The following is a 13096-nucleotide window of genomic DNA, read 5'->3' on the forward strand; positions in this document are numbered from 1 at the left end:
TAAAGTTGTGCACATACTGGATACATTGGATATCAGCATCAAAGCAATCAGAGAAACTGTAAGTTAATGATGATTTGCATTCATAGGTCATTACATGATCTGACCACCAGATATAGGTTATAACTACATAAAGGCTCAGGTATTTTCCTGGTTCGGTAAATTCGTTATTCTCCTGTGGTCAGTAAAAGCTCTTGGCTCAAATCACTAAAATTCTATCAACAAAGACACTTTGGTATTTGGCATTCACTAGATTTTCTACTACAGAAGACTTATTAATCTGATCTAAATTGTTCAGATGCTATTCCACTGAGGTGCACACACTCCTCTCAAACAGGCATGTTAGCAAAAATGTTCACAAATCAGCCACAAGATAATACATAGTCTTCATGAGTCAAATTCAAGGAAGCCTGTTTTTCTGAAACTCAATCGCTCACACACACTTCTTTTTCTGAAAACTGGAAGTACCTGGTTACAGAAGTACAGTAGGTTTCCCAAAACCATTGTTTTTGTTTTGTTTCACCATGGGGAAAAGCAGCTACTGACTGAGTAAATCATATTATAGCAATGAAGGTTCAATTCCATTGCAGAATAGCAACAACAAAGACAAAACAATAATAATAACCCTAACCCATATTAAATTTGAAATGCAGTTAACATCGTTTCAATTTCACACTGTACAGATTGTTTTTAACGACATATTCATTATTGCAGCACAAAAAAATGATCTGTTGTCCTGGAATCTCGCTATTGAAACTCGATCATTGGGTCCTAACTCAATAAGGGACTCAAAACACCAGCCTCATTCCAACCTTAGTGACCAATTGTAGAGGTATGTGCTAACACTGCAACACATAACAAGGAGCCGAAAAGCAAGCAAGCAAGCACACAGACACAATGGAGGATTATCCCATTATAGACAATCCACATAGACACAGATTTACACTAAAACACAAACAATCTCAGCACTGACCTTGAAGCTCCAGTAGTTTGGCTGTTGCTAGGGGGGGGAAAGGGAGAGGGAGAGAGAGAAAAAAAGGCATAGAGAGTTAGATATTTTCCCATCCGTTAAGCCAGACAACTGTCTTCTCCTTGACAGCTGCGAGTCAGAGAGAAAGATGGATGGAGAGGAATGGGGGAGAGGGAGAAAAGGAAGGATTGAGGTAGAAAGCTCTATCTATCAGTCCTGAACCTAGCACACATTTCAAAGATAACGGTTTGTAAGAAGTAAAAATGTAAAAAAGATAATGGTAATGTAACTAATAAAGTTTGATTGTTTGAATGTAGTTAGAATTGCAGAGACATTTCCTTTCACCTTCAAGAAAAGACTTCAAATGAGAAGCATATATATATATATACACACACTCACCAAACACTTTATTATGAACACCTGTACACCTTTATCTTCTAATGGCTACTTCCAGCATGATAATACACCATGTCACAAAGCAAAAGTCGTCTCAAACTAGTTTCATGAACATGACAATGAGTTCAGTGTTCTTCAGTGGCCTTCCCAGTCACCGGATCTGAATCCAATAGAACACCTTTGGGATGTGGTAGAACAGGAGATTCACAGCTTGAAAGTGCACCTGAAAAATCTGCAGGAATTGCGTGATGCAATCATGTCATCATGGACAAGAATCTCAAAGGAATGTTTACAACATCTTGTGGAATCAATGCCAAAAGAATTGAGGCTGTTTTTAGAGCAAAGGGAGGCCCTACCCAGTATTACTATAGTGTTCCTAATAAAGTGTTTAGTGAGTATATATATATATATATATATGTGACATATGTGAGTATATATATATATATAAATGTGACATATGTCTTACTCCATCAGAATTCAATCTGAAATGAGGAGCTTATTATTGTGCCAGATTAATTTCTGTTGTCCTTCATTGCCATCTTAATAGCTTCCCAGCAATTAATCAAATGTTTACAGCGACTTCACATGCACTAATGATACACACCAGCTACCAAACCAACTGAAGGCTTACTATTCACACAATTAGCTGTCTTGAATTCAGGAATGGATTAAAGCAATACACAGACAGTGGATTAAGTAGCTTAGCCTTTTAAAACCATTTGGGTGGCATCCAATGGAAAGGGCAAAGTTCATTGAATCAATTAGGATGCATGTGTTGTTGACTATGTGTCTACTGTGTGTAGGGGCCCTTGAGCCAAATGCAAAGACCATGCCATAACCAGGTGCCTAATACAACTTTAAGTTTGGTGATTTGTCATTATATATTTCCTAGTGTCACATCGTGTTGTTTATCCATTCAAGACAGATGTGCAGTTTTCTATACAATACATTGCAGTTTTGATTCAATGATAGTTTGATAGTTTTGTAGGATTGACACATCGAAACCTTTGTGAACATGTTGGCTAGTTTCCCAGACCCCAATAAAGCCAAGTGCTGGAGAAACTACATTGAAAGAGTACTCTCAATATGGACTAGTCTCAATCTGTGTCCGGGAAACCGCACCTACTGTAAAAGGGACACGTGTCAAACTTCAGTCTCCACAGCCTGATGCGTGCTGGATCACTGCATAATTGGACTTGATCATTCTAGCGCTACGAAAGCAGATATTGAAAACTGACTTTGGCCAGTAAGGGCATTGTGGTGATGCTAAGCAGGATGCTTAGCAAGTGTTTTCGATATCAGCGTGTTTTCTGAAGATAGACCAACAAGGTACACAGAGAGCGCTGCAGCCACTTGGTCCAAGAACCCAACTTGCAGATACTTTTAGGCTGGTAGAATCAGCCAGATTGTGCAACGGTTCACATTCTATTTCATTTCACATATCTGTCTGGCATTTGGCAAATAAACAAGCCCTTGGACAACATAAAATACAGCTAGAAAAATCAGCGTACTCAATGGGTGTGGTTCGGTTTGGTTTTATGATTCTTTGAAGGTTGATCCAATCGCTACGAATTTGTTTTGCGTCATGCCCTAAGGCTCAAACAGTTTCAATGAGAAGTAAGGTCAGACTGATACAGTATGTAAAATAAAAGAGGGTGAATGTAGCAATCAGGATGATTCCATCAGGCTAAGATACTGTGTCCCTCCAGGGGTTTGACACCCCTTTCAAAGGAGCTTCTAGTAAACATGTAAATTACAGATGGACCAGTGTGATGTTAACCAGTCTTTTGACTGAATTTAAAGAGACAGATTTCTAAAGCATCTTGATCATCCAGTGGGATGGCCAGTGGTGGAGGTATGACAAACTATTACAGTCAAAGACACAGAGATACTGTAGCTCTCACAGTAACTCTTCACCTGACACCTTTGTCATGTTACATAGTATATGTAAGTATAACAGATATCATCACCAGTACTAACAGTTTATATCTGCATGACAGCTGACCATAATTGACATTAACAATTGAGTCATTAATTGTTAAGGTATGCAAATCAACACATTAACAACAGGCTGTTATGACTGTGTGAGGTATTTGGATAAAAGAGTCTGTGAAATGGCAAATGCCAAAAAATGGCAAATGTTCAACCTCTGATTTCCCTGTCCCTGTCTGCTGTCCCTGTCTGCTGTCCCCACATGCCTTAAGGAAACCAACATTGTACCAGTGCTTAAGAAATATAAGGCAACCTGCAAGTTGCGCTCACGTCTATGATCATGAAGTATTCATAGTCTAGAGGTTGATTACACATATGTCACACATTAACTGCAACATCCCAAATTCTATAGAACTCCTTCAGTTTACATAGATCCCCAATAGATCCACTGATGATGCCATCTCACTAGCCCTACACACTGCTCTAGCCCGCCTGGACAAGTGAAATACCTATGTTAGAATGCTATTCATTACGCACAACTCCAACTCCATCAAGCTGTCATCAGCAATGACATCACTTTAGTGGCAGCCAACAGACAACCTAACATGGTCCTAAACATGTGGTCAGAAAGGCACACCAATGACTCCCTCAGACGTCTGAAGAAATGTGTCATGAGCACGCAAATACTCATTTGCTTTTACATACGCACCATTAATAGCATCTTGACCAGATGCTTTGCAACCTGGTATGGTAACTGCACTGAGTACGACGACAGGGCCATAGAGTGGGTGGTGAAGACGGCACATGTCATCACTGGGGGCGAGCTCCCCTCCATCCAGGACTAGTACTGTACAGGAAAGCCCTAAACGTCATAAAACACCACTTTAACCCTGGTCACGGTCTGCTCTCTCCGCTTCCATCCTCTTTTGGAGGGAATGTTCACTTACTATCCACGTTTTGAGAGAATGTTCAATTCCTAACCCCTTATCGAGGGAATGTTCAATTCTTACCCTCTCCTGGAGGGAATGTTTAATTGCTACCGTTTCTTGGAGGGAATGCCCAATATCTACCCTCTTTTGAAAGCAAGGTTCAGTTCATAATTCCTACACTCTCTGGAAAAGAATGTGAAGGAGAGAAAAGATGAATGAGGATAGACAGAAGCAGGAGGAGAGGAATGTAGGATGAAATAGACAGAGGCAGGAGGAGAAGAATTGGGGATAAAACAGAGGCAGACTGAGGCCTGTGGGCTCCTCTGACCCAGATACAGAGCTTTGTGTGTCCTGCAGGCCTGTGTCCGAGTCCCAGCCAGCGATCATGTGTCTACCTGATCTTGTGTCAGCCAGCATCACTCTGATATAACCCCACAATCAGTCTTAATGTTCCTGGGGCCAGAAATCAGCTAGATCAGCCTCTATACATGAACAGTACCTCAATATCCATATTCCTATACTTACTCTCTTCGACATACTGTATCCATACCCTATAACCATGCTCCAATACTAACTCCTATGTATACTGTATCCATGTTCATACACTAACTCCTATGTCCACATATAGAGTATATACTCCCATGCTTACTCCTATATCAATATATCCATGGTCCTGTACTAACTCCTACAGTATCTCCATACATCCATATTCCTAATAACTCTTATCTCAATATATATCCATGCTATATATCCATGCTCCTATACTAACTCCTATGTTAATAAATCCATACTCCTATACTTCCCCCAACCTCTGCACATATACACTCACCTATCTCTACCAGGGGAGCAATCCTTCCGAGAGATTTTGAATGCCAGCTATACCATGTGGCGAATTGAAGGGCACTGCAATGGCCGACGCCAAAAAGCATGTTTCCCTATTGAAACCCATGTTAAACGTTGTATTCCGTTTGGTCTCCTTTGACTGTTTTGGACTGCGATTTCAGTTTCTATTATTTCCTACTATTATACAGTAAGTAGTCTTCTCCCTGGGACGTGACAAGCCACATCCTAATCGTAAAAAAATAAATAATAATAATATATGCAAGTTCAAGGCACATGCATTGCTGAAACAGTGAACCCGGTGCAGGTCAGAAACACACTGAAAACTGAAACGTGCCTCAACTGTACTTTAGCAACGGACTGGGCCTGCGTTAGTGCCAAGGGCTGTGGTGCCACCAATCAGATGTCGCTATGAACACTATGGCAGTGCCCATTAACTGCATTTCCTGGATTCAAAGCCGCCTCTCATAGGAAATTCATTGGGCGGTTTGTAGTTACAAGTATCTCAGCATATATGTATATCAATGATCTCTACCCACTTCTCAAGGAAAATACAGTTGTGGAGGACTTTCCATTTAGCCTACACATTCACCAATTCCCTTATGGTTATAGATTTACACCATCACCCTTTATAGTCTTACCTCAGGGTCCCCAGGCGTACCTACAGTACCATTGCTCAGAAATGCACAAACAAGAGGGCGTTCTAGAACATAAAATTTGCCCTCACAAAAAAAAAACTGGTCCCCGATGCACCATGACTCAATTATTACGCCCTGCAATATTTCTCAATCACACCAGCTGAAATCCCACGGTGCACGTATGCACAGAGAGGGAGTGTGTGTGTGTGTGTGTGTGTGTGTGTGTGTGTGTGTGTGTATATGTGTGTGTGTGTGTGTGAGGGAGAGAGATGAGTGAAGCGAAGCATGCCTGACCTGCATGCCAAGTAGCCATCTCTGTACCCACCCACCCTCCCTCCCTCCCTTCCTCTCTCTCCTCACACACACACACACACACACACACACACACACACACACACACACACACACACACACACACACACACACACTAGCATGGTACTGTACAGTACATCACCCTCCCCTTCTCTCAGACACTGCGGCACCACAACCACACCTGGCCAACACCTGCATGGCATGCCGGTGCTGTAACCCGGCAAGCATCAGCCCAAACATACCCCACACGCACACACACACACACACACACACACACACACACACACACACACGTACGCTTACAGACAGACACATGCAGAGAGGAGGAGTGTGTACATTATGTTTCACCTGCACTAGTCTCCCTATACACACGCTGCCTAATCGGATTTACACAAAGACACACACTCACACACACACACACACACACACGCAGCAGAAACATCTTCAGTAACGGCAGCTCACAGTGGATTTGAAACGTCTCCATTGATTAATGTAAGGGCAAATGGGTACCGTTGCTATTTAACGAGCCTGCAGGCGGACTGGTGGTGTGTCCTCCTCCCGCTCCACATGCCTCCCTCTTCCTCCTCCCCCCTCTCCATTTTCTCACTGCAGCTCTGTTGTCTCGCTTGCGCCCCCAGGAATCGGTAAATCCCAGTGCTGGTACTGTAGTAGCGCCTAGCAGCAGTGGCGCCTTCACTTCTCACTCTCTCCGTCTCTCTTCCTCCCACTACAGCCAAAACGCAGCAGCTTCAGTCTCACTCCTCACTCCTCCTCTCTCTCTCTCTCTCTCTCTCTCGCTCTTCCTCTCTCTCTCTCTCTGCTGCATCCATTTGCTTGGTACAGTGTGCCTCTCTCTCTTTCTCTCAAGCCAAGGCATTGCCAGCCATATGATATCATTGATTGCCTTATATGGGAAATGGGGGTTGCCGTGACAACGGTGGGCTCCACCTGTTTCTCTCTATTTCTCTGTCTCTCCTTTTCTCTCTTTCATTCCCTCACTTTTAAACAGAGATAGATCGCTTTACCAGGGTAAATACACAGAGCAAATGGAAAGAAAAGGGGAGGAAAGGGAGGAGGTGATGGAGGGACAGTTGAGCGATGGAGGAGAGGGTGTGCAGAGACTTGTCTCTGATGGATTGAGGTATTCCCATGGAGGTTATTGGGTAGAGGGATGGGAGGAAAAGAGGAGGGATGGAGAGGGGGGTGAGAAGAGGTAGCAAACAGTCTACACAGCTAAGTGTTGGGTATGCATGCATCAAAGCACTTTAGTGTGATTGATGGGAGAACAGAGAGGGATTTGGCAAGTCAAAAACTTCAATCCTTCATTTAAGGGAATGACCAATGTACTGTATACAGTGCCCTCCATAAGCATTGGAAAGAGGAAGCATTTTATCTTCTTTTAGCTATGTACTCCACTCTACTGAAATCAAACAATTAAAAGTAGAGTCTCAGCTTTAATTCAATGTTCAATTGGTTTCACTATTTAGAACTTACAACCCTTTTTATACATAGTCTCTCTATTTCAGGGCACCAAAAGTATTGGAAAATTGGCTTGACAGGTGTTACTGCTTAGTAAGGTGTGTTCCGTCACATCATTTGTGCAGGTATAAGAGAGCTGTCAATGTCTAGTATTGATTCTAGGTTTTGCATTTGCCTTTGGAGTCTGCTATTGGTGTCTGTCAACATGAGGACCAAAGAGACGTCAATGAAAGTCAAGGAAGCTATTGTGAGGCTGAAATATCACAAACATAGTCAAACCTTAGACTTACCAAAATCAACAGTTTGTAACATCATTAAAAAAGAAAGAAAGCACTGGTTAGTTCAACAATCACAAACGGGCTGGTAGGCCAAGGAAGACTTCTACAGTGGATGACCGAAGAATGCTCACCATAATTATGAAAAAAAAAAGAAAATCTGTCCCACAGATCAGGAACACTCTCTAGGAGGTAGGCATGAGTGTGTCAGAGACTTCCATCCGCAGAATATGTCACCAGCCCAACTACAGAGGCTTCACTGCAAGGTGCAAACCACTAGTTTTCCTTAAAAAGGACGGTCAGGTAACAGTTTGCTAAAAGAGTATTTAAAAAGCCTGCAGAGGTCTGGAAAACGGTCTTGTGGACAGATAAGACGAATATTATCATGTACCAGAGGGATTGCAAGTGTAAAGTTTGGAGAAAATCTGTCCAAGATTTACAGCATACCACCTCATCTGTGTAATATGGTGGAGTTATGGTTAGCTATGGTTTGGGCATGTATAGCTGCCACAAGAACTGACTAATTTGTCTTTAATTGATGATGTAACTGCTGCAGCAGCATAATGTATTCTGTAAGTGTACAGAAACATCTTGTCTGCTCAAGTACAAGCAAATGCCTCTAAATTCATTGGATGGCACTTCATCATACAGTAAGACAATGACCCAAAACATACTGCCATAGCAACTAGGGAGTTTCAGTAGTCAGGGCCAGAAAGTGTAAAGTAAATCCTATTTAACATGCATTTCATTTCCTGATGATAAGATTTTAGGCAAAAATACCTCAAAACAGACAATAACTGAAGATGGCTGCAGTATTCGCCTGGTGGGGTCATATGGGTCTCAGACTTCAGGCAGTTATTGCATGCAAAGTATTGTCGACCAAATACTAAAGATGAGTACTTCATTTGGACATTTGATGAATCTGTCCCATCACTTTTGGGTACCCTGAAACAGGGGGACTATGCATACAAAGTATTGTAATCTCTGAATGGTGAAACTAATATGTACACAAATACCATCAAATAAAAGCTGTGAATCTCTACTTTAACCTCATAATAATTGTCCAAAAAAATCCAAACTTTTGGAGTGTAGAGCTTCACTGTCCCATTAATTACACAAGGCACTGTATGTCTCAAATCGCTCTTTCCATCTTTCTCTTCATCTGACATCTTTTGATAACTCTGTCAGCCTAGTGATTACTAATGAATTGACATGCTAGTCATCATTCGACTAGCCTGGATAATTGTCTGTCTCTCCCGTGGCTGAGCTCAGTTCAAAGACAACTACCCCCTATGACGTCATTGGGGGTCATACAAGAAATCTGTCATTTTCCAAAACAACAGCTGCAAACGCTGGCTGGCTGGAAACGTGTTGTAGTTTTTAAAAATCACTGATTTCTTAAGACTTTTTCATCAATCATTTTGACTACAAAACATAGAACATGAGCTTTTTAACATACACTGCACTGTATGTAGACTCTGGTATTGTGCTGGAGATAATAATTATGAGGTTAAAAAGTGATGGAAGTGCCCCTTTAAAGACTACAAACCGTCCTCAATGGAGAGTCTTCATCGGAAATATAATTTATTCCCGGACAGTTTAATCTGTGTCAGAGAAACCCCCCCATACAGTATGTAAATTAATGACGTGGCTATACCTGTTGGCGGCCACAAGTTGTTGACCCTTGGGATGTATTATTGGGGCTGTTTGGATACTTCTGCAGGTCCATGAAGGCATCGCGCTGGCGCTCTATGTCAGCCTTATGAATGTTCGTAAGGGCCTCAAGGCTCTTGGCAGCAATGGCATTGTGACGGCGGTCCAAGGAAGATGCCAGCCCCCCGTTGTTATTGTCAGGGTAACGACGCAAGCTGTTGCCCCCGCCACCTCTGCCCAGGGTGTGGTATTCCCTTGGGAACTCGGCATCACCGGCAGAGATCATGTGACCCTTCCTTCTCTCCCGACCTGGAGGGGTAAAAGATGAGAGGGCGGGGGAAGGGTTTAGATTAGTTGGTGGAAAGAGAGGGAGAGGTGAGGGACATGTATGAAACTGGCACAGGGAACTTAGGGTATGAGTCCAGGTCAGTTATGTGGTTGATACTAAATGAAGACCCACTGTTATTTACAATACATTTTCATATAGGTTCATACTAGCCAGCTTGAAGCATGTCAACATGTCAGTGGGAGATATGTAGGGAAATAAGAATATTTCAACACTATGACCTGTACACATATGATCCTCAATAAAGACAACAAGCCTGTACACACATGAACACGCAGCCTACACACACACACACACACACACACACACACACACACACACACACAAACACACACACACACACACACGATGTGTAGCCCAAACAGCTGCAGCATCTGCCAACTCCCACAACAGTCAAGCCTTCTTTATGGGGACCTTGGGGGGACACAACTGACAATGTGATGTCCAAGATCTTAGAGATGACAGCATGCAATTGTCATCCATGCATGTAAGGACAACTCTGTGCCAGGAAACATGATGTGATGTGATCTGTTACTCCTTTAGGGGCACATTTAATAGCGCCATCCAGTGGCCATGGATATATATAGTTTGCCCAAATTGGTCAAGGAACATAAGTGCAAAACTATACCGCCTGCAGTGCATGTATGTTTTGCTGCGGACCGCAGTTGAATCAAACCCACTGTTGTCAATGACACATGCCACGCCGGCCACAGCAGCCACATGTCAGTGAGGCGAGCACGCGACCCTGAAGTGTATTTTTACGCTTCAAGTCTATTTCAAGCGTTTCTCTCTCTGAAGTTTCTCTCAAATGAAAAAAGTGCCCTGTGCTGTTGTTTTCTGCCTCTATTTTGCTGCTTCTGGTGTAGCATACTAAAAACAACACTCATGTAAGCAAAACGGTAGACTTGCAGTATAGTTTCACAATAAGGTCAACACAAGAACAAGTCTTCGGTGCGCTCTGCTGTAAGCAAGACAAGTGTGTTTCCTAATATTTAATAACACGTAACACACAACATGAGGACAGTGTAAAATAAGGGCTCATCACTAACTGTATCTCTTGATGGCCAATGGACAGTGAGTAATGCTCAGGACTCAGTGAATGTCCCCTTTTAAAATGTACATTACAGTCTGCCATCTGCTGGGTAGGCCTACCTTCTAGGCTATACTACACCCATATTACCAGTCATATTACCAGCCTTATGGGTTGTTCAAGAGAAGTCTGAAACTATGAGTTCAGAGTGGGAAAAATCTATCTGAACGGCAGGTGGGAAACTCGGGGATCATCCTCAAGCTCTAAGTTTCCGACCTGTAGTTCTCTGACATCATGTCAATAAGAAAGTTATCACAAGCACGGCAGGATTTTACACAAGTGAAGTGGAAAACAATGTTTTTCTCAGGTATTGACTACAACCTGCCATTTGTTTTCCCGCATGAGATGCGTTTTGGAGAGTTGTAAGATTGAAAGTTAAAGTTTAAGTGTATAACTGGCCAACGTTAGCCATCACCTGCGGGTTCATGTGGAAGTTTTCAACCTCAGATCACTTGAATGCTCCAAACTCGGAAGTCCGAGATCACAGGTGGGAATTCTGAGTTGGTCATGAATGCACCATCGTTACTGTCATAGGGGCAATCAACTAGAAGACACACCTCCCACCACTCTGGTCTTCAGATGTTGCAATACTTTTTCATCCTTGTGAGATTTGAATGGACAGATCATGACAGAAAGAGTGTAGAGTAAGAAAGCATTAACTTTACTTCAAAGACTGTCCACTACAGTATTTCAATTGTATGTGCTCAGTATTTAAAACTAAAACACTTGTAACACAGCCTGTCTAGAGTTCAAAACCCTCCATTGTGCACTCATTTTCACTAAAGACATCTGTCAAATTGGGATCATTGACTCCAAATAAAAATTAATTGTGAAATTCCATGAAAACATTAAGGTTTAATCATCAACACAAAAAATAATCATACGTAGATTCAATGTTTAGTCATTTTAAAAACCAGTTAATTAAATGCATTTTTCTTAAATTATCATTTTGGAGTGACGAATTGTATTAATAGTACAGCAAATACAATTCATAATTTGAGGGTGTGGCAGAGATTAAAGAGATTTTCAGTCAGTTTTCCAATTATTCTTAGGTATACTATTGAAGAAATCCTCACATATTGTGACAAGATGTTTACACCACTAGCTACATAAATACTGTAGTATTGGTTTATCATTGTGTATGCATCATATAAGTGTATACTGTAAGAATTTGTTTGCTATCCGAAATTTAGCAAAGCCACTTTTTGCATTATGTGACCAGTACCATAATGGTATCACCTAGTTTTCTGTATCTATCTGTTTGACCAAAAAACTGCAGATTTTAATATATAGTATCAATGAAATTCAGACAACCTTAATATTGTAACACTGCATTATAGCATCATTTCAGATGGAGTTACAGATAGTCATATTTATTCCACTTTGACCTGGTATTGGTGGCTGACAGTGTAGTACAGAATTACAGCCATAATCTTAAAAAGTGTGATTTGGTTGTGTTATTTCATCTCTTAAAGATGTCCATTAATTATGAATTACCTAGAAGTCTAGAACTCTTATCATCAATTAATATAAACCATTGCACTAGCTGCTGTAGAATTTCGACCAGATGGTTCCATAATTATCAGTTCAGGGCAATAGGATTAAATCATAGTTAAATATTGTGTAAGTCATGACAAAGCAGTTAAAGGTAAAGTAATGTGAGCATTTCTTTGGACGTGGATACACTTGGTGTTAATGTGACTTTTGTTGCATGTTACATGATGATCAGATGCTGCTCCCAGTGTGAAAAATGTGTCTCTTATCCGTCTCCTGTGCCTACATTGTGTCCGCATGTCTGGAAAAAAAAACCCTATAAGCTCTTACAGTATGTTACCATTCTATGTGTTTCTGTACAGTAAGTACCTAAACAGCTGACTGCATTGGATACATACAGTAAATCACATGTCTTCTGCCTGGGCTGATAGACGGATGTATATTGATCTGTGCAGTTTAAGCACATAACTGGGCTGGGCAGGTCACCATAAGCAAGCAGCCCAGGAGTCATTATTTCATGGTTAGGGAGTCACTCAGTCACTACAGCTCTCTAACACAACTGGTGTCAACGACTAATGGCAAAAATACCAGCAAGGTGGAGTGATATCAGGTTGAATTTCAAACTGCAATATAGTCACTAGTTTAGTGTTTTTCTAGGAGATAGATAAATAGATAGATAGGTACTTTATTGATCCCTGAGGGGAAATTCAGGCGTTACAGCAGCTCACATCACAATCAACAACAA

General features: G+C 41.6%; 1 protein-coding gene across 1 annotated transcript in view; it reads right to left on the reverse strand.

Moving 5' to 3' along the window:
* The window catches only part of srcin1b (SRC kinase signaling inhibitor 1b), a gene marked incomplete at both ends in the record, with an annotated part of 35265 nt that extends 25558 nt beyond the window's left edge, over positions 1-9707 (reverse strand). Inside the window, 2 exons of the mRNA XM_083687404.1 lie at positions 971-997; positions 9426-9707. Coding sequence (XP_083543530.1) covers positions 971-997; positions 9426-9707 — 309 coding nt within the window. The remainder of the gene's footprint in view (positions 1-970; positions 998-9425) is intronic.
* Between the last annotated feature and the right edge of the window lie 3389 nt (positions 9708-13096).

This window comes from Argentina silus (genome assembly GCF_951799395.1).
Source record: "Argentina silus genome assembly, chromosome: 16".
Classification (NCBI taxonomy): domain Eukaryota; kingdom Metazoa; phylum Chordata; class Actinopteri; order Argentiniformes; family Argentinidae; genus Argentina; species Argentina silus.